The sequence below is a fragment of the Sinocyclocheilus rhinocerous genome, unplaced genomic scaffold (genome assembly GCF_001515625.1).
Source record: "Sinocyclocheilus rhinocerous isolate Xijiao unplaced genomic scaffold, SAMN03320098_v1.1 scaffold196, whole genome shotgun sequence".
In the NCBI taxonomy this organism is placed as follows: Eukaryota; Metazoa; Chordata; class Actinopteri; order Cypriniformes; family Cyprinidae; genus Sinocyclocheilus; species Sinocyclocheilus rhinocerous.
Window position 1 is genome coordinate 542,004 of NW_015633546.1, and position 23,757 is coordinate 565,760.

Sequence of the window (23,757 nt, forward strand, 5' to 3'; positions counted from 1 at the left end):
TCTTGGCTTATATCGAAATCCTCTGACATTCTTCTTTACAAATCCTCGTTTTGTACTTCTAATTAGTGACCGTTGTTTTGATCTCTCCCCTGCGCTTCCGCGTTCGTCACTTCTGAGCGGCGCATGCACAACGCTGACGTCTTACGTCATCCGCCCGGAGCTGCTTCTGTGTACAACAGTGAATGCAAGCTAGATTAAATTGATCATTTTTCTCACAAAAACGCATCGATTCACTACAGGAGCGATTTGTTCACCCCCCAGAGCCGTGTGAGGCACTTTTTTATTATGGATGGGTGCTTTATTTCACTTCTTTTGGACTGATGCACTGCAGCACCCGATGACTGCCATTAAACAGCTTGGAAGATCAAAGACTATTTTTAATATAACTCCAAAGTGATTATTACGTTTTGAATATGGATATTTTTCTCACAAAAACGCATCGATTCACTACAGGAGCGATTTGTTCACCCCCCAGAGCCGTATGAGGCACTTTTTATTATGGATGGGTGCTTTATTTCACTTCTTTTGGACTGATGCACTGCAGCACCCGATGACTGCCATTAAACAGCTTGGAAGATCAAAGACAATTTTTAATATAACTCCGACTGGATTCATCTGAAAGAAGAAAGTCATATACACCTAGGATGCCTTGAGGGTGAGTAATTTATGGGCTAATTTTCATTTTTGGGTGAACTAACCCTTTAAGAGCACAGCATCAAAACAGCCTGTTTCATTCAGAAGAGTCAGAATAGGTGTGGAAAATGTTAATGAAAGACCAAATTATGCCTATTTTTGCCATTAAAAAGCATCAAATAACATCTCGATTGGGGGAAAAATTTATTCTTCTGGTGAAACAATAAATAATAATAAAAAATAATGATATGATCCCTTTAATCTGGCCTCTCCCGGCTTCATAATAAATTCAGCACATTAACAGGAGGCCATTGTGGAGGAGCAAGAGAGCAGAAAAGATGACAACATCCACCTGACAAGATTCCTTAGAGTGCTGGCCAACTTCCTGCTGCTCTGCTGTCTGGCAGGGAGTGGGTACTTGATCTACTTTGTAGTACGCAGGTCTCAGAAGTTTGCTCTGGAGGGACTGGAGAACTACGGCTGGTGGGAGAGGAATGAGGTCAGACTCATGTAATATTGTGCAATAGTAATCCTTTTGTCAATCAATAAGAATGAATTTTGCATGGCTTCACAAACCCTCAGGTGAACATGGTGATGTCTCTGTTGGGAATGTTCTGTCCGATGCTGTTCGACGTGATCAGCACTTTAGAGAACTATCATCCACGCATTGCCCTCCAGTGGCAGCTGGGATGCATATTTGCCCTTTTCCTGGGGAACCTGTACACGTTCATCATCGCTCTCATGGATGCCATCCAGCTAAAGGTACAGCTTCATTTAACAAAGACTAAAGTGCTCTCAGTCCCATCTTCAGTCTTCCTGAAGTTCAGAATAGTAATAACTTCCATCATTTTAGCTCCCTTGGGCCACAGAATCTGTGTTAAATGAATCCTCTTCTTATGAAGGTCATTTATCCTCCTAACTGTCACATATTTTGAAGAGGGCAGAAGAGGAGATTGTGAAGAAGAATATGACAATTTGGCAAGCTAACCTGTACAACGGGACTGTGTCAGACAACTCAACTGCTCTTCCGATCACAGTGCACACTGGTAATGTTCCCAGAGGGCCTTGCTGGGAGACAATGGTTGGACAGGTACTGGGGAAGAGTGGTTCAACTGAGTTCAGTTTGAATTTAATTGTATAGCTCTTTTCACAATACAAATTCCAGTACAATTGGAACTCAATATGTCCCAAAGCAGTATTGAATTACACCTAACACACCTCCAGTGAGCAAAATGTGGCAAAGGGGAAACTCTGTAAGAGATTTAGGTATAGGATAACAAAGAAACTGTAGGAGGAACCCAACCTCCTTAAGATGGGAGGCTTCAGGATAATGGTATACACTTATGGTACTGTATTTATACACTAATACATGAGTATGCTGCAGGGTGTACTTACTGTGCCTCTAGTGGCACCGAATGGGATTGTACTGACATTACAAAGAGTTTTCCCAAACACTGCCCCAGCATGCCCCGTCTTCAATTGTTTGGTCAAGCAGGTTCTGACCCCAAATAACCACTAGTTGAGCCAATGAGACTATTTTGACCTGTTATAGTGATACAGAGTAACGGTGTTAACCCTTTTTTAACTGGTAAAAATCATCAGTTATGCATTTAAGTTATATGACAAATTCCATTTAATTTGAACTGAGTAATCTAATTGAACTTGACTTTTTTTTATATTCAGCAGCTGATGCATTAAATTGATCAAAAGTGAAAGTAAACACTTTTACATTGTTACAAAAGATTTCTAATCATTTCAAATGCTGTTCTTTTGAACTTTCTATTCATCAAAGAATCGTAAAAATGTATCATGATATTCACAAAAATGTTAAGAAGCACAACTGTTCAACATTTCTTATTATTATCAATGTTTCTTGAGCAGCAAATCAGCATATTGACTTATGAACATGACATTGAAAACTCGAGTAATGGCTCCTGAAAATTCAGCTTTGCTATCATATGAACAAATTACATTTGAAAAAATATATTAAAACAGTTTACATTGCAATATTTCACAATATTATTGTTTTACTGTATTTTTTGATCAGATCAATTGTGAGCATAAGAGACTTAAAAAAAATCTTAAGGACCCCAAGCTTTCGATTGGTTGTGAATTATATTTGTAAATATATGTCATTACAATTAATTAAAAGTATAAACTTTTTTTTCCCCCTGACTTAATGCGATTTGGTAAATGGCAAAGCAAATTCATATGCTTTGGCATTAATTTGATATTATACTAAGCAAAGTTATGCATGTTTAAATAAATCTAATGTAAAGCATTTGTATATCAAACAAACATTTAGTGTAGGTTTGAACAAATAATACAAGGTTAAAACTTTGACGAAGATAGCTTTAAAAATCAAGTGTTGAATTAATATTATGATGAATTATATCACATCTTTTGAGATTGTCAGCATCCTCTGTGTCTACAGGAGTTTGTTCGTCTTATTATTTCTGATACAATGACGACTTATATCACTCTGCTTATTGGGGATTTGTTCCGTGCCGTACTGGTGCAATTCCTAAACAACTGCTGGTGCTGGGATCTGGAGTATGGCTTTGTGAGTATCCACAACACACGGTGGTCAGTATCAGGGATTCCCCTTCATTTAATAACTGAAGTGCGCTTTCTTCATTAGTCGTCCTATTCAGAGTTTGATGTCAGTGGGAATGTTCTGGGGCTGATCTTCAATCAGGGAATGATATGGTGAGAACTATCTCCATTTAATGTAGCGTGTTTTCTTGCTTTTTATATGAAACCAGTACACCATCAAATCTCTGTCATTGTGTATTGTGCATGTCATCAGGATGGGGGCATTCTACGCTCCATGTCTTCCAGCATTAAATCTTCTCCGGCTGTCTTATTATTTCTGATACAATGACGACTTACATCACTCTGCTTATTGGGGATTTCCTCCGTGCCGTACTGGTGCGATTCCTAAACAACTGCTGGTGCTGGGATCTGGAGTATGGCTTTGTGAGTATCCACAACACACGGTGGTCAGTATCAGGGATTCCCCTTCATTTAATAACTGAAGTGCGCTTTCTTCATTAGTCGTCCTATTCAGAGTTTGATGTCAGTGGGAATGTTCTGGGGCTGATCTTCAATCAGGGAATGATATGGTGAGAACTATCTCCATTTAATGTAGCGTGTTTTCTTGCTTTTTATATGAAACCAGTACACCATCAAATCTCTGTCATTGTGTATTGTGCATGTCATCAGGATGGGGGCATTCTACGCTCCATGTCTTCCAGCATTAAATCTTCTCCGGCTTCATGTGTCCATGTACCTGCAGTGTTGGGCGGTGATGTGTTGTAATGTGCCTCAGGAACGGGTCTTCAAAGCTTCAGGCTCCAGTAACTTCTACATGGCCCTGCTGCTGGTCATCCTCTTCCTCTCTACACTGCCAGCTATATACACCATTGTCTCCATTCCTCCCTCCTTTGACTGTGGACCTTTCAGGTTCTGAAAGTTTATGTATGGATTAGAAATGGTGTGGAGTATGAAGCCGGTGTTCTGACGATTTGTGCTACCCTGTCAGATTTTGCTACCTCCCATTAAAACAGATGGTAGCATAATTCGATAGCAAAAAGTGCTACCTATCAGATTTTGCTTCCAGCATGATATTAATAAGGTGTGAGGCTTTATTAACATGTACACCTACCCCAACCCTAAACCTACCTTACAGTAGGATAAATACAGTGTTGGTAGCATAATCTGATAGGTAGCATTATTTGTCAGAACACCTGTCTGTTTAGCATAAGAACTGAGTAATTTGATGTTTTTTAAATTGGTTGGTGTGGTGAAAGCTTTTAATCTCTTAAATTAAGTTGAATACAAATTAGACTTTAGAGTAACAAGCTGTATGTATGTATTTATTTATACTTATGTATAAATGAACACTGAATACGTGGAGGAGGGATGGTTACGAGCCAAGTCTTGCAATGGCAGATCTTTAGCACTAGAGTACAGCAGAGTGCAAGTCCACAATTTTCTCACATAATTTTTCTCCTCAAAATCAGCACAAAATGCAGCTACCGTTACTTGAATAAAGTTTCTTTGTTATTTTTCATTTTATAATTTTTTTGGTTTCTTTTTAAGATAATGACAAATACTGCCAGGGAGAAGCTACATTAGGATAAGCATACATACATGCATACATACATAAAGCTAGAAATAAACACATAAAATAAAAGCATACCAATTAATACAGCTTTACAGCTTTCTTATAAAAACAATGGATCATTTCCCCCCATTTTTCCTGCAGTGGGAAAAACCGCATGTTTGACGTGATTCAGGAGACCCTGGAGACAGACTTTCCTGCCTGGTTCGGTAAAGTATTCAGCTACGCCTCGAACCCCGTACTGGTGCTGCCCTTTCTTCTGCTCCTGGTGTAAGTTGGAATGTCTAAATACACCCGTATGAGTTTCCTGTACTTCTGTGAGGATGTGCGATTGTAATGGTACATTATTTTTCTGTCATTTTAGTCTCGCAATATATTATCTGCAGTCCACGTCTAAAACATACAAAAGGATAAACATGGAGCTGAAAAAGAAACTTCAAACTAAGGTAGGAAGTCCAAATGTCTGTTAGTTTTAAATGTTTATATGGGCAGGGTTATATGGGCAGATGACATTATGTAAACTCACCACTAGATGGAGAAGCAGTAACATTGAGCCAATTTTTAAAAAGTAAATTAATGATAATAATAATAATAATAATAATAATTATTATTATTATTATTTACCACATAGACCAAAATATATATTTAAATTAGTTCAATTTAATCAATGGACATAGAGCTGCTCACTGCTCTCTGATAATGTTACAAAATCCATAGGTCATTTATAGTCATGTCACTGAATTCTCCAATTTGTGTTTACAGCAAAATGAGGAAACCAAGAAAAAGAACAAACTCGCAGCCAATGAACTGGAGCAGGCGAGGAAAGCAGGAGAACAACGCAGCAACAGCGCCTCCGATTTGGGTGAGAGCACACAGAACGGGTCACAGCTTCCATCAGTCAGTGCACAAGACAGCAACTTGGAACCAATGCAGAGAAACTTTCCATTAATGTTGAAGAGTTAATGTGCTGTGTTTGGACAGCATGTGGCCACAGTCTTAAAACAACATATCAGTGTTGCTGTGAGACAGCAGTTGAAAGGTCTTTCTGCCTTTTCTTTCTCAGGAGTGAATGAAGAAAGCAGCAGCCTAGATGAAGCAGGGCATCACAGACAAGCTGGACAGAACGGTCGCTTAATTCACCCCTCACAGAGTCAGCATACTCAAAACTCTGAACCTCCCGTCTCCTCGACCCACACAACTACCAGACCCCCTGCATCCCGGGGCCACACAGCATCTGGACATCTTCCAGGTCACCCACAGCAGCCACAGAAAAACTCTCACTCAAACAGAAAATAAACAGCACAGATGTAAATAGATAAATAGATGAATCTGTAGGTTGCATGCACGACTTTTGGCACTTATGACCATTTTTATTTCTTGTTGATACAGTATAAATCCTGTGCCCAGGCCTGCAGCACATATCATGAATGTCTCAGTGGAGGACTTGGTGGCTATGTAACTCTAGAATGATAAGTCTTATCTCTGTGAAAGAGAAATGACTGCTCTTGTTACACGCAGGCCAAACTAGGGTCAAACTATTTCTTCATTTGTTGTTTTTTATATTTATTTTTATTTTTAGAAATATTTGCTGGATTGTTGGTTTACTTGCCAATTGCAACTACTTATTAAACTACAGCCGAAGTTCAGGGGCGTTTCCAACCTTTCATCAGTACTGGGGCACAGGCTTCCCTTTCAAAAAAGTGTGCTCAAATTTTGATACCCTTTTTCAAAATCACTTTTACCTGTAGTACAGAGTTGTTCACGCAAGCTGCACATGCAATAAAGAGCTGCTTTGTCATTACACAAACGATAGAGCACATTTGCTAGCTTTGTTTTCTAGGTAACACTTTAGTATAGGGACCAATTCTTACTATTAACTGGTTGCTTATTAGCATGCCTATTAGTAACATATTGGCTGTTTATTAGTACTTATAAAGCATTTATTCTACATGACCATATTCTACATCCCAAAATCCTACCCAATAACTAAACCTAACAACTACCTTGTTAACTATTAATAAGCAGCAAATTAGGAGTTAATTGAGGCAAAAGTTGTAGTTAATGGTTTTTGCACATAAATTGATTGCTGAAATATCTGAAAAAATATTCTCCCTAAAATGTGTTTGGGCATCTATGCAACATAGCCCCCATAGATATGAAAACAAAATCATTTTTCAACACTTAAGATTGACAGCTTGTCCCTGCCCACCATTATGCCTCTTCTCTCCATTTCATTGTTTCCCCACTCTCCAATCCATGCAGCTTTATCTTGATCAGCGTGTCAGGTGCCCCACAACATTTCCATGCGCCTTACTGTATTCTCAAATCTGCTCTCAGCTCTAGGGGTGTCTGATGTCTCGGATTATTTTCCTGCAGCCACAGATTTGGCAGTGAAGATGCATGTGGCTCATTTGTCATGCCACGGCCCACACTGTTCTATTTGGGGTTACGCTGTGTACCATTTATGTGAGGGCATTTGTTCCCAACCCACTACTAGAAGATAGTAAAAACACTGAGAATATCGTTGAGCACCTTCTTTAAAGCTAGATTAAAGAGATCTCACAATCCTAAAAAACTTATGATATCTCTGCATCAGATCTTGACGATTACTTATTAGAGAATTGGCACATAAGTTTCATTAACATTGCAAATGCTCATCCATAATTCATGGGAAGACTTCATTAAGTATTAACAGGAGTCATTTGAGATTTTGTTTATTTGTTCATTTAGAGAGCCATTGTTCATTTGAAGATACAGCTCTTTTCGAATTCATTTTATATGGTCCGGAAAATGGCAGGAAATCAAGAAAAGTGAAAGTTTTAACAACTCGTAACAACTTTTTGTTTTGTGTACCTTCTCGTGAACCTTGATGAGGTCTTCACAATACCATGTAGTATCTTACCTGCCACCACCACTGAGAAACGTCTTTTATATGCGGGACATCTGATCTGTGTGATTGTAGTTCTGTTACCGGACGTTATAGTAGTAGACCTCTTGTACATAATTAACTCCAAACAATTACTGGTATTCGGCTGCTGTGCCTGAGCAAGAAGGTTAGTTTCCTTGGTGGTGCCTGAATTTCCTGTCGACATAATGCTTTATTTACACAAATGTAAAAAATCGGAACATGGTTAAACCATAGTTCAGTATAGGAACTGATATAGAACCAGGAAAAAGTGTGTTAAGAGAATATAAAATGAATAAACAGTTTACCTCTACTGCTAAGATCCATAAGGAGTTATTTAATCAAGAATTGTGCATTTTTCTTAAAGAGGAACAATTTAATCAGCACTTCACATTATTTCTGAGACTCTTAAGTTCAACCTGTTTCCAAAAACATTGTTATTAAAATAAACTTAGAATTCTGTTGCATTCATCATTAAATTCAGGCACATAAAGCAGTTTTTTAGGCAACCTGTTTGTGTTTACGTATCACGAGAGACATCATGATTACTCTCTGATTATTTTAATCTTTGATCTGCCCCGTATACTGGCGTTTTGTTTCCTGGCTCTCACAGCACGGCTTTAGATCTTGACTACCATTTACTGTTGTCAAGGAGTCATTTGATTCCTTTTTTAGGAGTGAGCGGCTGTTAACAGAGACCCACCTGACAGTCAGGTGTGTCATCTGCTCTAGATGCCTCGCAAGTCTGAATAGAAGGACTTAAACTCAAACCGGCAAGATGCCCCGCAGAAAAAATGATGTTGCGATAACTATGGATGATGGTAAGTAGATTTTAATAGCAGAAAATAATTTGGTTCAGTGTGTACTAGTGGATTGTTTAAACTAGTTTCAGATGCATCAATCTACATATGAATAGGTTGGATAACTAATGATTGTTTATATTCTGATATATAACGCAGTTGAAAATTTTTAATAATACTGTTATGCTTTTGTGAGTCAGTGCTTGAATGATGACCCTTATTTTGCAGGTTTTTATAATATATGGTAATTGTTTTAATGTTTAACACAATATATCGTTATTTTAATTATTGTGAAAGTATTCAAAATAAAAGCCATATTCAAAACCTGATTATTAATTCAGAGTGTGTGTGTGTTACAGTTGGGATGGAAATTGATGCAGAATATGATAGTGGAAGTGACGGTAAGCTTTACAGACAATTGAATATTTTTTTTATTAATTTTTTTCATTTTTATTAACAAAAGCATTATTATTTATCACTATATTATGTATTTAATATACAATATGAAATATTATGTGTTTAATCGTTTTATTTTCAAATGTATTGACAACATTTTCCCCATATTTTCAGTGGATTCAAAAAGAAGAGCAAAAGGCAGGAATAAACCGAAGCCTGCAGCTCGAGGAAAGAAAGCCAAGCCAGCAGATAGCGTAGAGGAGAGTGAGGAAGAGGAGGAGGAGGCTCCGCGTAAGCGAAAAGGCCGAAAGAAGAAGAAGGAAGAAAGTGAAGAGGAGAGTGAGGAAGAGCAGAGAGGAAGAAGAAAGAAAGCAGCAGGTACAAAGAAGAAGGCTGCTGCGAAAGATGACTCCGAAGAGGAGAGCGAAGAGGAGAAGGGAAATAAAAGAAGAGGAGGGAAAAAAGGAGCAAATAAGAAGGAGAAAGAGGAGGAGAATAACAAGGAGAAGAAGGGGAATGGCAAAGCAGCAGGAAAAGGAGGGAAAGATAAACAGGATGATAAAAAGAACAAAGGCAAAAACAGCAGGTGCAGTATTCTCTAGCCTTCATCTCCACGCCATACACACACAGACTCAACACTCCTCATTACCTCCGGTTTGAATTGAAACACAGCCATTCACATCTATTGCCATAAAAGAACTTTTGAATGTTCTCAGTTATTCTTACTATGTAATATGTGATTATAAAGCAATAAAATCCAGCCATGGAACTAAAACCTAAAATTGTGATTGTTGTGATAAAAAAAATGTATTTATTTATTTATTTGAATATTAAATTATTCAGTACATTTGTCAGATATATATCTGACGAAGTTATAATTTTAATAATCGAATCTTTTAAAAAAGTGTATTATTTATTAAAACTGGACATTTTAATTCCTTTTAGTAACCAATGTAATGCAGTATTGTTGTCATCAACTGTCCATTTTTGATTTCAGCTAGACATTTTCACTCTTTTTTTTTATCTTTTGCCTTCCAATTGATGATCTGGAAGTGCTTTTCATGGCCATCCTGCCACTAGAACTCTTGACCTGACTTGACTAGTACTCATTTTATCCACCAAAACAACACTATCCTTGTGGAATATACTGCTAAACTGGACTTTAAGGACTGACTGCTGACTCTGGGGTTTGTTCTGCAGCAGTTCATCCTCGGATGACAATTCAGAAGATGAGTCTATGTCTGAGGGAGAGATGGCCCGACTAAAAGAGGATGTCGAAGAGAAGAAAAAGCTGATAGCGACACTTCGGAACAAACCCTGGCGCATGAAGAGGAGACTCAAGTGCCTGAAGTAAAACGGATTTCCTTCTAATTGTTTGTGCTGTGATCCTATTGGCTCTCGTGTCCGTCACCACTACCTCAACTGAAGTTCATTTATCTAGCACGAGTTTCATGTTTGTTTATGTGCTTCATTAAAGCTTACAAGTTGCTGTGCTTCTGCTTTCTTGCATCTTCATGTCTCTTAATGCACTTTAAGCTGATGTTTAAAGGAGCTCTTTTTGGCTTCATATTCTTGCTGGCTTTGAAAAAAAAAATGTTTTAGGAAGCATGAAAGTCATTCAAATTAATATCAGTATGACATGGCACTTTTAAAAGGCGAAACAAAAAGCCTCGGTAAAGAATCAGCATCATCCAAAACGCGCTCGATTGTACTTTGCGATAAAACGCTTGACTCTGTGTCTACGCCAGTGAATTCATTACCTAGTGGCCTCTGTCTGAACCTTTACCTCAGACTGCCCAGTGGAATTGACCAGTGACAAGTGAGAGTTTGGACAAGTGCCCTCAAAAGTTAGTAGAGACTGACACACTGCCCAAGAAAGCATCAGTAACATGGGCCCTGAGAGCTGTAGGGAAAGAAACTATGCTACAAGGGGACACTCACTTGGCAAAGCTTCTAGATAGGTAACTTCTGCTAGGTGAGAGGTATGTTACACTTTCATGAGCTTGACGCTGTTTTATGCATGCTGATGTTTCTTGAGGGCAGTCTTTGCATGTATGTGGGTGTAACTCTCTTCAGCGTTTCCATGTACAAAGTTCCATAAGGTCATACGGTCATACCCGAACACTAAACAGATGTTGATATGGTCCACCACAGGTCATAATGAGGTGCTTTGGACAACTTTGGGCAACAAGTTTTTTCTGTACATCACTGTTCAGTATCATTGAGATACTACTGTAATTTTTATTAATATTTTGAATTTTATATGTCTATATATATTTAAATCTATTTTTAATAAAATAAATATATTCTATTCTAAAAAAAATATCTATTCTATTTTTCAGTTTTAGTTATTTGAATTAAAGTTAAACTAAATGAAAATGAGAAATGTTTCCTTGGTAGCTAGCTGAAATAAAACAAGTTTAATAGATTTCATTTCATTTAACATTTACTTTATTTTCAGTAACATAAATTGTTTTTTTAATGGTTTTACTTTTAGTTAGCTATAATAACCTTGGTCTCCATACTGTTTCTGAAAGAGTTCACTCAAAACAGAAAAGGACATATTTTTAATAATTTTTCAGACAATTTTTTTCCCCATACAGTGAAAGTCATCAGGGTCTAAAACAACACTGAACCCCATTGACTTTCATTTTATGGACCAAAAAATAAATAAATGCGGAAAGTCATACATACATGACATGAGGGTGAGTTTTGGGGTGAACTATCCTTTTCAGTAATATCCGTTTGGCCTGCTTTTGTTCTCACATATCTCAGTTAGTGAATGTATTCATTATTGTGTCCATCCCATCTGCACTATTCCCATTCATTATGCATTGATGGGTTAATTAATTGGCTGTATGCTCAAGTTACAGTATGTGAAGGTTGTGAGTGAAACATGATATTTTTTCTGGTGTTGTATCTGGTGCTTACTGCACAATGCTGAATGGTCATGCTGCGTAATACAAGCAGAACCAGCCAGTAACTCAACGGACTGGCCCGTCTACACATGTATAGTAATGTGATGTGACTCAAACACTGGGAGAAATACTCATGCCATGTTGAAAACTGAAATTAAAACAGAATGGTTGTTTTGATAATACAGGTGGAAACACAGAGTCACTTTGAATTGAAATTCAACAACAGGAGTTTTAATTCCATTCCAATGCAAATTTCTGTTTATATCACCTGACAGAGAAGCCCAGGCATTTGTGGAGAAGTTTGAAGGGGCTTTGGGCAAAGGAAAAGGGAGGAGACTCTATGCATTCAAAGTCATGATGACCAAGGTACAGCACTACATATTCCATATTGAAGTGTTTCATTTTAAATGCAATTACCGAAAAAAAAAAGTTCGTTCTTTTGTTTTTTTCAGAAAATAATCAAATTCAATAGAGACTTTGAAAACTTCAAGACAGCCTGCATTCCCTGGGAAAGTCGGATAAAAGAAGTGGAAAGTCAGTTCATCTCTGTTTATTCTTCTGTTTTAGTGAAATCAGTATTTTCCTAATCGTTTCTCATCGGTTTCATTCTCGCAGGTCACTTTGGGTCATCTGTTGCCTCCTACTTCATTTTCCTGCGGTGGATGTATGGATTAAACCTTGTTCTCTTTGGTTTTGTGTTTGGACTTGTTGTTATTCCAGAGGTGAGATGTGATGCTGATGTCTTTGTTAATACACCTTTTATACAATGTACACCACCTACACTACCTATATTTTTTAAATATAATTTATTCTTGTGATGGCAAAGCTGAATTTTTTTAGCATCTTTAGTGTCACACGATACTTTAGAAATCATTCTTATATACTGTTTTGGTGCTCAAGAAACGTTTATTATTATTATCAGTGTTGAAAACAGTTGTGCTGCTTAATATTTTTGTGGAAACCGTGAGACAGTTTTCCAGGTTTCTTTGACGAAAGGTCGAACAAACAGCATTTAATATGAAATACTAAATCTTTTATAACAATATGAATGTCTTTTTACTGTCGCATAAAACTGAATGCGTCCTTGCTGAATAAAAAAGCTACACTAATGCAATCTGTGTCTTTCTCTCTGTAGGTACTGATGGGCATGCCTTATGGCTCCATTGCCAGAAAAACAGTTCCCAGAGAGGAGCAGGACAGTGCCATGGACTTCTCTGTCCTGTTTGAGTTTGGAGTAAGGGTTTTTTACTACGGATTCTGTGTAAAAGAGGTTGTAAGGTTGCTGTTGTCTTATTTGGATTATACCTTTTGCTTTTTTACAGGGTTATTGCAAGTACTCCATTATGTTTTATGGTTATTACAATTATCAGCGAAGTATTGGATTGCTGCAGTTCCGGTTACCCCTGTCATATCTTTTAGTTGGACTTGGGATATTTGGCTACAGTCTAATGGTGGTAATCAGAACGTAGGTCTAATGACTACATTTGCAGTTCTGTGAAGCATTTTACTCACTGACAATGCTCTGATAATCGGCTGATAATGTGGACCCTCTTTCTTTCTTTTTTAAAATCACCTTCCTTCTTCTAGAATGGCAAGAAATGCCAATGAAGGAGGAGATGGAGCAGAGGATGGTGCCTTCACCTTCTGCTGGAAGCTGTTCACTAGCTGGGATTTCCTTATAGGAAATCCAGAGACAGCTGACAACAAGTTTGCCTCCACCACCACAAGCTTCAAGGTTAATGACAGTAATAGTATCAAAGAATGGTGCACTATGCTAAGACAAAAACTTATTGTTGGGTCTGTGTAAGACTGATCTAAAACCATGTCTTATTCCCTCAGGAGTCTATAGTAGATGAGCAGGAGAACCTAAAGGATGAGAACATTCACCTGCAGCGTTTTCTACGTGTCCTGGCAAACCTGCTCATCCTGTGCTGCTTGGGTGGGAGCGGATACCTCATCTACTATGTGGTCAAAAGATCTCAGGAGTTTGCCAAAAAGGACAGGAATGAATTGTCATGGCTTCAAAAAAACGAGGTACCCCTTTTCTTTTGCCTTTTAATTGCCTTAAAAAAAAAAAGAATTCTGAAACTCTGTTTTCTCTTCGCTCAGGTTGAAATTGTGATGTCACTGTTGGGCTTGGTGTGTCCACCTCTGTTTGAGGTTATAGCTGAGCTGGAGAACTATCACCCTCGAATCGCCCTAAAATGGCAGCTGGGCAGAATCTTCGCCCTCTTTCTGGGCAACTTGTACACTTTTCTGTTTGCGCTGTTTGATGAAGTCAATGCAAAGGTATGACCATAGATAGATGGTCTAGTAACCATAAACATAGTAAAAAGGGGATATTACTCTACTTAAGAGTTTTGGGATGAACCAAGTGGTTATTACTAATCCCGTAACATTTTATGTGAATCATTTCTCTGGTATTATATGTTCACAGCTTGAAAATGAGAAGGAGATAAAAAATGAAACCATCTGGGCTCTTAAAGAATACTATGCCAACTACACCTTATACCATAATGTCACAGAAAACATTCCCCCTCCAAACATCTCCCCAGCTGATGTCATCAGGGGTCCTTGCTGGGAGACAGAAGTTGGCATTGTAGGTACCGTCAGCACCAGCATCACCATCACCATCACCAAACTATCATAATTAGAGCTGGGTAGATTACTTACAAATTGTAATCAGTTACTGATTCCAAATAACATAATCCATTACATTACACATTTCAGGTAATATAATCAGACTACTTTTTGATTACTTTGACCTAACTTGTTTATCACATTGATTTAAATAGGATAATCTTGTACCATATTGATATAAAAATACAAAGAGTAAGAAAATGTATTCCATTCGTTGTAATTAACATTCATGTATCAGATATGGTACTTGTAGGCTTAAAATGTACCGTTTTCTTTCCTCACAGGAGTTTGTGAAGCTCACCGTATCTGATATTCAGGTGACATACCTGACCATTCTGATAGGGGACTTCTTACGAGCCGTGATTGTGAGATTCCTCAACTATTGCTGGTGTTGGGATCTGGAAGCTGGCTTTGTAAGTTCATCCTTACACCCTGCTGTTATTCAAGTTACTCATATTACACTGTGCAAACAAGCCTCAGTCCATAAAACAGGATGACATCTGTCGGATGCACTTTTGTAGTTTTTAAGCTTAGTTCTTGGCCTTTTTTGCGATACAGGGTAGATGAACAACCTGGATACAACCTGACTGCGTTTGTTATGTCACGTTAAAGGGATAGTTCACCCAAAAATGAAAATTTGATGTTTATCTGCTTACCCCCAGGGCATCCAAGATGTAGGTGACTTTGTTTCTTCAGTAGAACACAAACAAATATTTTTAACTCAAACCATTGCAGTCTGTCATTCATATAATGGAAGTGAATGGGAATCTCGGCTTTGAGAGTCAAAAAAACATACACAAACAAAACCAAATTAAACCCTGCGGCTCGTGACGATACATTGATGTGTAAAGACACGAAACGATTGGTCTGTGCAAGAAACTGAACAGCATTTATATAGTTTTTTACCTCTGATTCACCGTCAATGTCCGAACTGTCCAGTGCGCATCCTGAGCGCGTTCAACAGCTGGCGCCTGACGTTTCTTCTTCTTCTTCTTGCTTTATGGCAGATCGCAGACTTATAAGTGCATTACCACCACCTATCTCTCAAATGGACCATTGACACTCCTAATTGAGATTGTAGATAAGAGTGTCAATGGTCCATTTGAGAGATAGGTGGCTCAGGACAGTTCGGACATTGACGGTGAATCAGAGGTAAAAAACTATATAAATGCTGTTCAGTTTCTTGCACAGACCAATCGTTTCGTGTCTTTACACATCAATGTATCGTCACGAGCCGCAGGGTTTAATTTGGTTTTGTTTGTGTATGTTTTTTGACTCTCAAAGCCGTGATTCCCATTCACTTCCATTATAAGACTGACAGACTGCAACGGTTTGAGTTAAAAATCTTCGTTTGTGTTCTACTGAAGAAACAAAGTCACCTACATCTTGGATGCCCTGGGGGTAAGCAGATAAACATCAAATTTTCATTTTTGGGTGAACTATCCCTTTAAGTATATGCTCTATATGGCTTTGCCCTGTTGCCCTCACTTTCCTGTCACTCGATATAGGTAACATACTACTCACTCATCCGAGGTCAACTGAACACCATGAGAAGGTGGCAGGATAGGTGATAGGGCTGCTTTACAACCAAAGTCACAGAGAGACACACTACACCATTCAGGGCACTTAATTACAGGGAGAGGTATCTTTTACTGTGACATTTATTTCCGTGTTGTCATTTACGCATATCTGTGTGTGTTTGTGTTTCTGCAGCCGTCTTATGGAGAATTTGACATCAGTGGTAATGTGCTTGGGCTCATCTTTAATCAGGGAATGATCTGGTGAGTAAGAGTGAAAACATATCATCTCTGTGATGGGCAATGTGATGATTTCACATATGTCTGTTTTTTAGGATGGGTGCATTCTACGCACCTGGGCTGGTGGGCGTAAATGTGTTGCGTCTGCTGAGCTCCATGTATTACCAGTGCTGGGCTGTGATGGCCTGTAACGTTCCCCACACGAGAGTGTTCAAAGCCTCACGCTCTAATAACTTCTACATGGGACTGCTCCTCCTCGTCCTCTTCCTCAGTCTCATGCCTGTGGTCTACTCCATTATGACCCTGCCACCATCCTTTGACTGTGGACCCTTCAGGTAGCTCCTGAACATTCATGTTGCTAATCCTTGAAAAGACACACTGTGGTAAATAAGCCAAAAAAGTGAAAAAGTACAGAATGCCTCAACTGCAATAAATTATTCCTTAAGTCAGGAAGAATAGATTTATTGTCCCTATTTATTTATTTATTTATTAAATATGGAAGCCCATTTCCACCACATGAATAAAAGTTGGTCTTTGTTATATCAGAATTATTACATTAAATGTTGAAATTATGAGAAAAAAGGTCATAATTATGAAATAAAAAGTCAAAATCATAAGATAAAATGTCGAAATTATGTCAAACTAGGTCATGAGATAAAAAGTCTAAATTAAAGTACTAAAGTCATAATTATAAGATAAAAAGTCAAAAGTATGACATTTTAGGTTATGACATAAAAAGTTGACATACTGTGTCATAATTATGACAAAAATGTTGACTTTTTAGCTTATAATTACGACTTGGTATGTCCTGATTTTAACTTCTTTATTTCATAATTAGGACATTTTATCTCATATTTATTTCTTTATCTCAATTATGATTTACCAAAGCATGATTTTTTTATGGGGCTTCCCTAATTAAAGGCAAAATAATACAGGAAATCTTATAAAATACTTGTTATAAAAAGCCAAAAGTGATTAAATAAACAAACAAAAAAATGTTTGTCATTTGCAGGTTATTTGGAACAAATATGTCTTAAAATGTTACAAAAACATATTGCTACAGTATAACAAGATTGTTTCATGTTGCTCCCTCAATATGGAATAAAAATAATAATTTTTTTTAATTGTCATACATTTTTTGGATCAGCAAAAAAAAAAAAATCTTATTTTTCTAAAAGGCCTAAACTGTGAAATATTTCAATTTTGAATAATGTTGAATAACGAATGTCCTGAGCAATATGAGATCCATGTCTCTCCACAGTGGTAAAGATCAGATGTATGATGTGATCATGGAGACTATAGAGAAGGACTTGCCACCTTTTATGGCTGACATCTTCAGTTATGCATCCAACCCAGGCCTCATCATGCCTGCAGTTTTGCTCATGGTGTGAGTAGTCACCTAATCACCTAAAGTATAAAGAAAAATGTTATATTCTTTAGCTTTTAATAAAACGATCTGTCTGTCTTGTCTCTGACAGGTTGGCTATTTATTATCTGAATGCTGTGTCCAAAGCATATCAGAACGCTAACATGGACTTAAAACGCAAAATGCAAATGGTTGGTAAATATTTTTTGTAAATGATGGCAAAGTTGTCTGACATCAGCAGTGTCAGCAATTGGTTGTTATTTTCTGCTCCATCATTAAGCAAAGAGATGAGGAGAAGAACAGGAGGAACAACAAGGACAGCACCAACCAGGTGATGAAAGACCTGGAGGATCTTCTGCCCAACAAGTCCCTGATTCCCCCGCCATCTGCTGAAGAGACTGGTCAGTGGGCTGAACAACACGTTCAACTAGTCACGACTTGTTTCTTTTGCTGTGTTTTTACAGACATTGTAGGAGACACCTCCAGACTCTTGAAATCTTCAAACTTGAGTGTGTGTCTTCATTCCCAATGAAGTTCCTGTTGCTGTGATAAACTTCCCATTTTTATTACAGAGAAACCAGCTGACCAGCTCAGCAAGTCACCAAAGGTGACGGGCAAACCAGGTGCTGCAGCCACTGGGAAAGGGGTACATGTTCAGAAGGATGTGTCTTTGGCGGCTGCAAATCCCCGAGCTCCAGTGACTCGTCCGCCAGGTCCCAGGCCACCCGGGCCTCTGCCAGGTAATGCCCGCGGACCTCCACCAGGTCAAGGGATGGGAAGAGGGAGAGGTGGACCACCACCACGAAGATAGTGCATGAAGAATGCACAAACACGGTTTCTTTTTGTACTAGATACTAAATTTGGAACCAAATCAAATTTTAATACTATTACACAATGAGGATGACCTGTAGTTAATATTTGTATGTACAATGTAAATATTTTTGTGTAAAATGTATTTGTATGCAGTTTTAATATGTGCAATAAAAGGTTTATGGCTGTACATGTCTGTGGTGGTTTATTCATCAAATAAATTCCATTGTTGCAAACAGATCGGGATTCTAGGATGAAATAAATACATACGTTTTCCCAATGGGATTCCCTTATTATGATCCCCCTTTTTGTGTTGGACACTTTGATAGTTTCCAAAATTACTTAAAATAAAGAAAAAAATTGTAAAAAGAATATTTTCAAGGATCAAGATGAAACCTGAAAACATGAATTAAACCTTTAATTATAACCTATACTTTCAGTTTCACTGAACAAAAGACATTTAAATGCAACATTGTACATATATACAAACAGGAATTTCAAAATAGGTTTGTTTGCTTAAGCTTATTTTATTTATTTTTAATGAAGGTTTATGTAAGGAAAGCTGACCCAGAGTTCAGTCATTATTTTCCCTTATACCACATATTAAATAATTAAGTAGGACAGTAGCCTACTTATATTACAGGAGTTTCGTCTATGACAAATGTACTTTCACAAGGATAAAATTACTGTTGGTCCACTGTACTGAAAAATAAGTACTTTTTTTGACGTTTAATGATTTGCGTGTTGTTATTATTGTTGTCGTTACGACATATGATGTGCACTAATTAGATTTTACAGCACAAATGAAAACCAAACGTCAGAAAATAAAGATCTACATTTTATTATCTAATTATAAAACCCGTTGTCGTTACGACATATGATGTGCACTAATTAGATTTTACAGCACAAATGAAAACCAAATGTCAGAAAATAAAGATCTACATTTTATTATCTAATTATAAAACCCTCCTAGGAAGTAATTTTAAGGTGTCCTTGTTACACGTTACATGTACTTACTATTATAATAACAATAAATTATGCATAATTACATGCAAGTAACCCTAAGCCAAACCCTAATCCTAACCCTAACCATAGAGTTGTCAGAAATATGGACTGTCTGTGTTGTGTTTTGCTCCCCATGACCTAGTTTTCCCTGAGTGTTACATGCCCATATTTGGTTTCCTTCTTGTTCCTGTTCCTATTGTGTTTCATTGAGTCCAGGTGTGTCTCGTCATCCCCTCGTTTAGTTGAGTACTTTAGCCCTGTGTGTTCCCATGTCTAGCGTCCAGTGTTATTCGTCATTTAGTGCTATGTGTGTCTCCTGCGTGCCCTGTGTTCCCTGGAATTTGGATCATTAAAGACTCTCTTATTTGTGTTTTCTCCACGTCTCCTCGCTCCTCACAGTAGCAGTGTGACAGAACACTGGACCTTTAAAAATATTTTATTTGCGTTGTTCCCCTGGTTTTTTTTTTTTTGCGTTTTTACAGTGTTTGTTTTCTGTTTTCCCCGTGTTGCCCATGGATTCCCTCACTGCAAAGTTTACCTCTCTCGCCCGCAAGGACCTTTCCCTTTTGGAGTATGCTGTGGAGTTCAGCCAGCTCGCCGTTTTAACGGTGTTCGACGACACTGCGCTGAACTCCCTGTTCTGGATCGGGGCCAACTACTACCGCCCCGTCGACTCTGGAGAGTGTCTACCCCAGATCCAGAATACAGCCAGACCCAGAGCCCAAACCCACCATCACCCCGCTGCGTGGAGCAAGAGCATGAGCCCACCACTGACGGAGAGCCATCGCATAGGTGTGCAACAGAGCTGAGGATCTCCACGGAGCCAGAGCCTCACGGATCGTCAGACCAGGTGCGAGAGCCGGCTACAACGCCCGCCATGAGGGAGAAAGCCGTGTACAGTGAGAGCGCGGAGAGGAGCTCCGCACCGTGGCTGAGGGTGAGCTGAGAAGGGATTTGGGTGAATGGAAAGTGGAGGAAGACTTTATTGACTTGTTTACTGACCTGCCCCCTCTCCTCCCTCCTCCGTCAGTGACCTCTGTCCCTCCCGTTCCTGAGATTAGCCCAGAGTGGGCTCTTGTTCCTGAGTTTAGCCTAATGAGGGCTCCCGTTCCTGAGTTTAGATCAGAGAGGGCTCTCGTTCCTGAGTTTAGATCAGAGAGGGCTCCCGTTCCTGAGTTTACCACAGAGAGGGCTCCCGTTCCTGAGTTTAGCACAGAGAGGGCTCCCGTTCCTGAGTTTAGCCCAGAGAGGGCTCCTGTTCCCACGTCCAGCCCAGAGAGGGCTCCTGTTCCCAAGTTAAGCCCGGAGAGCCCGGAGGCTCCACCATGGCTCCTAGCTCCCTCCTCTCCGCCATGGCCCATCAGTACACTGGCTCCACCGGACTCCCTCGTCCCTCCAGCTCCGTCTTGGTCTGTTGTCGACCATCCGTCGCCTCGGGACTCCACTCCTCTGGCTGCGCCTCGTCCCTCCGGCTCTGTCAGGCTCCTCCATCCCTTCGGCTCCTCCTCAGTCCTCTGTCGCTCCGGCTCCACCGCAGCCTTCTGGATCCCCGCCTCCTCCTCTGGCTCCTCCGCCGCAGTCGGTTGGCCCCCTGGAGTTGTCAGCCCTTCCTCCTCCATGGCTCCTCCCTCCGTCTGCTCCACCGTGGGTCGCCATTTTGGCTGTGGCCTGGGTCCCACCTGGCGCCGCATGCTCCAAGTCCCTCCTGTTTCCTCCTTGGCTCCTCCCTCCATCGTCACCTCCCTGGACTCTTGTCTGCCGGCCCCCTCCCGGGTGTCCGTTCTCCTTCTGAGCCTCGTCCCAAGTTCCCCACCATCCCACCTTCTGTTGTTTCTTCGGCACGAGGACGCGCCTTCCGGGAGAGGGGCGATATGTCAGAAATATGGACTGTCTGTGTTGTGTTTTGCTCCCCATGACCTAGTTTTCCCTCGAGTGTTACATGCCCATATTTGGTTTCCTTCCTGTTCCTGTTCCTATTGTGTTTCATTGAGTCCAGGTGTGTCTCGTCATCTCCTCGTTTAGTTGAGTATTTTAGCCCTGTGTGTTCCCATGTCTTGCGTCCAGTGTTATTTGTCATTTAGTGCTATGTGTGTCTCCTGCGTGCCCTGTGTTCCCTGGAATTTGGATCATTAAAGACTCTCTTATTTGTGTTTTCTCCACGTCTCCTCGCTCCTCACAGTAGCAGTGTGACAAGAGCAAGTACATGTAGTTAATTAATATTACTCCGTACTTAAGTAAGTAATGTTTATTTCTATAGCACCTTTCAAGATCAAGTGTCACAAAGTGCTTTACATCAAAATTGTAAAAAAATAAAAATAAAAAAGATTAAAAATAGACATGACAATTAAAAGAACAGATTAGACAAAAGCAAGTTTGGACGACTATTAAAAGAACAGATTAGACAAAAGCACGTTTGAACAAGTGAGTTTTCAGCTGCTTTTTAAGAATGTCCACAGATCTCAGTTTCAGAGGAAGAGCATTCCACATCTTGGGAGCAACTACTTGAAAGGCACAGTCTTCTTTTGTCTTCAATCTAGAACATGGAACAACTAGCAGGATCTGATTAGAGGATCTCAGATTCCTACTGGAGTTATAGGGTTGCAACATCTCTTTTATATACACAGGAGCTTGACCATGCAATGCTCTAAACACCATCACAAGAATTTTAAAATGAATTCTAAATTTGACAGGGAGCCAATGTAAAGAAATTAAAATTGGGGTTAAGTGAGATCTCTTTGATGACTTAGTTAAAAGCTTAGCAGCAGCATTTTGAACCACTTGTAAGAGTTTCAAGGATGAATTACTAAGACAAGTAAAAAGATAGTTTCAGTAATCAAGGCGGGAGGAAATAAATGCATGTATAACCATTTCCATCTCCGCTGTGGACACAACTGGCCTCAATTTTGCAATGTTTGTCAACTGATAAAAACAATTACGAACCAAATAATTCACATGTTGAACAAGGCTTAAGGCTTGTCCCATACGAACACCTAAATTACGAAGGGTAGATTTAACAGAATGTGATAAAGGACCAAGACTTTCCATCACTTTTGGGAGAACACCAGCAGGAGCCGAGATAAGTACTTCTGTTTTTCTTTTCAGGATTTAACTGTAAGTAATTATTTGCCATCCAGACTTTAATAGAGTTTATACAATTTAAGACAATTTTGTAATTTCATGAGGCTTATAAGAAGTATATATTTGAATATCATCTGCATAGCAATGATAGCGAATGCCTTCAAAATTGCTTATCAGTTTCCCCAGAGGCAGCAAATACAAAGCAAAAAGTAATGGGGCCAAAACGGAACCCTGGGGAACATCACAGGGCACAGGTGCTGTTGATGAGGTATAATTTTGAACTCTTACTGAGAAAGACCTGTCTGATAAGTATGATGAAAACCAATTCAAGGCTGTTCCAGAGATACCAACCTGCTGTCTAAGCCTCACAACTAATATACAGTGATCAACTGCAGCAGTAAGATCCAATAAAACCAGTACAGAGCATTCTCCTGCATCACCTTGCATTAACAAATTGTTTAAAACTCTAAGAAGAGCAGATTCAGTTGAGTGTATACCACGAAAGCCAGATTGGAATTTATCAAACACATTATAACCATCTAAAACAGCTGAGAGTTGATTTACAACTTTTTTCAGGACCTTAGTCATAAAAGGTAACTTAGAAATAGGTCTATAATTTTGGGGTAAGGATAGATCAAGATTTGCTTTCTTTAGAATAGGTTGAACAACAGCTTGTTTAAAATAAACTGGAACTTGACCAGATGTTAATGAATTATTAATTATAGAGAGCACACAGGGACCAATCCTGTCAATAACATTTTTAAACAAGGCAGTGGGTACCACATCCAGAGGACTAGAAAAAGCTTTCATAGAACTAAATACTTTAGTGAGATCATCAAGTGTTATGGGGAAAAATTATCCAGGGTTACTGGCCTGGAGACACAAGGTATTTGAAGTGAAGGAGAAAGAGTTATTTCGTATATTGTTTATCTTATCCACGAAAAAGGAGAGTAAACTGTTGCACTCATCAACTGAAGAGATTTGAACCACAGGTGATGGAGGAGAGTCAATGTTATGTATGGTGTCAAACTAAATTTTGGGATTATGTCTGCTGCTAGATATTAGATTAGAGAAATACTTAATTCTGGCATCCTTAACCTTATTATTAAAATCCATTAAAAGTTCTTTTAAATGCTGATAGTGAACTAGTAGTCGAGTAGATTTCCTCAGACGCTCGGTTTTACGACAAATACGTTTAAAAGAGCTGATACTATCATAGATCCAAGGGGTAGAATTTATCAGACGAGCTGCTCTGGATTTCACTGGAGCAACTTCATCCAAGATCGAAAGGCAATGCTCATTAAAAGATTGTACTTGAACATC

At 39.0% G+C, this 23,757-nt stretch overlaps 2 protein-coding genes across 2 annotated transcripts in view; both read left to right on the plus strand.

Moving 5' to 3' along the window:
* Positions 1-6,055, plus strand: part of LOC107744426 (transmembrane channel-like protein 1) — a 17,356-nt gene extending 11,301 nt beyond the window's left edge. Inside the window, 10 exon segments of the mRNA XM_016558069.1 lie at positions 938-1,132; positions 1,216-1,400; positions 1,573-1,723; positions 3,068-3,196; positions 3,275-3,342; positions 3,859-4,098; positions 4,904-5,029; positions 5,124-5,205; positions 5,522-5,621; positions 5,823-6,055. Of these exon segments, the coding sequence (XP_016413555.1) occupies positions 938-1,132; positions 1,216-1,400; positions 1,573-1,723; positions 3,068-3,196; positions 3,275-3,342; positions 3,859-4,098; positions 4,904-5,029; positions 5,124-5,205; positions 5,522-5,621; positions 5,823-6,055 (1,509 nt within the window).
* Positions 6,056-8,416: 2,361 nt separating this feature from the next.
* Positions 8,417-18,456, plus strand: tmc2b (transmembrane channel-like 2b). The gene is made up of 20 exons (XM_016558159.1): positions 8,417-8,485; positions 8,824-8,865; positions 9,035-9,446; positions 10,061-10,210; positions 12,054-12,144; positions 12,231-12,312; positions 12,394-12,500; positions 12,914-13,012; positions 13,101-13,243; positions 13,366-13,513; positions 13,618-13,812; positions 13,888-14,067; positions 14,216-14,377; positions 14,703-14,831; positions 16,132-16,199; positions 16,271-16,510; positions 17,437-17,562; positions 17,654-17,732; positions 17,822-17,942; positions 18,114-18,456. The coding sequence occupies exons 1-20, from the start codon at positions 8,443-8,445 to the stop codon at positions 18,350-18,352; spliced, it is 2,856 nt and encodes a 951-aa protein (XP_016413645.1). The 5' UTR covers positions 8,417-8,442; the 3' UTR covers positions 18,353-18,456.
* The last annotated feature ends 5,301 nt before the right edge of the window (positions 18,457-23,757 follow it).

Bases quoted from the DNA above. Each gene is read 5' to 3' on its own strand.
- tmc2b (XM_016558159.1), top strand. From the start codon at position 8,443: ATGCCCCGCAGAAAAAATGATGTTGCGATAACTATGGATGATG. The intron at 16,200-16,270 runs GTGAGTAAGAGT...TCTGTTTTTTAG, and splicing joins TTTAATCAGGGAATGATCTG to GATGGGTGCATTCTACGCAC. The intron at 17,943-18,113 runs GTCAGTGGGCTG...TTTTTATTACAG, and splicing joins GCCATCTGCTGAAGAGACTG to AGAAACCAGCTGACCAGCTC.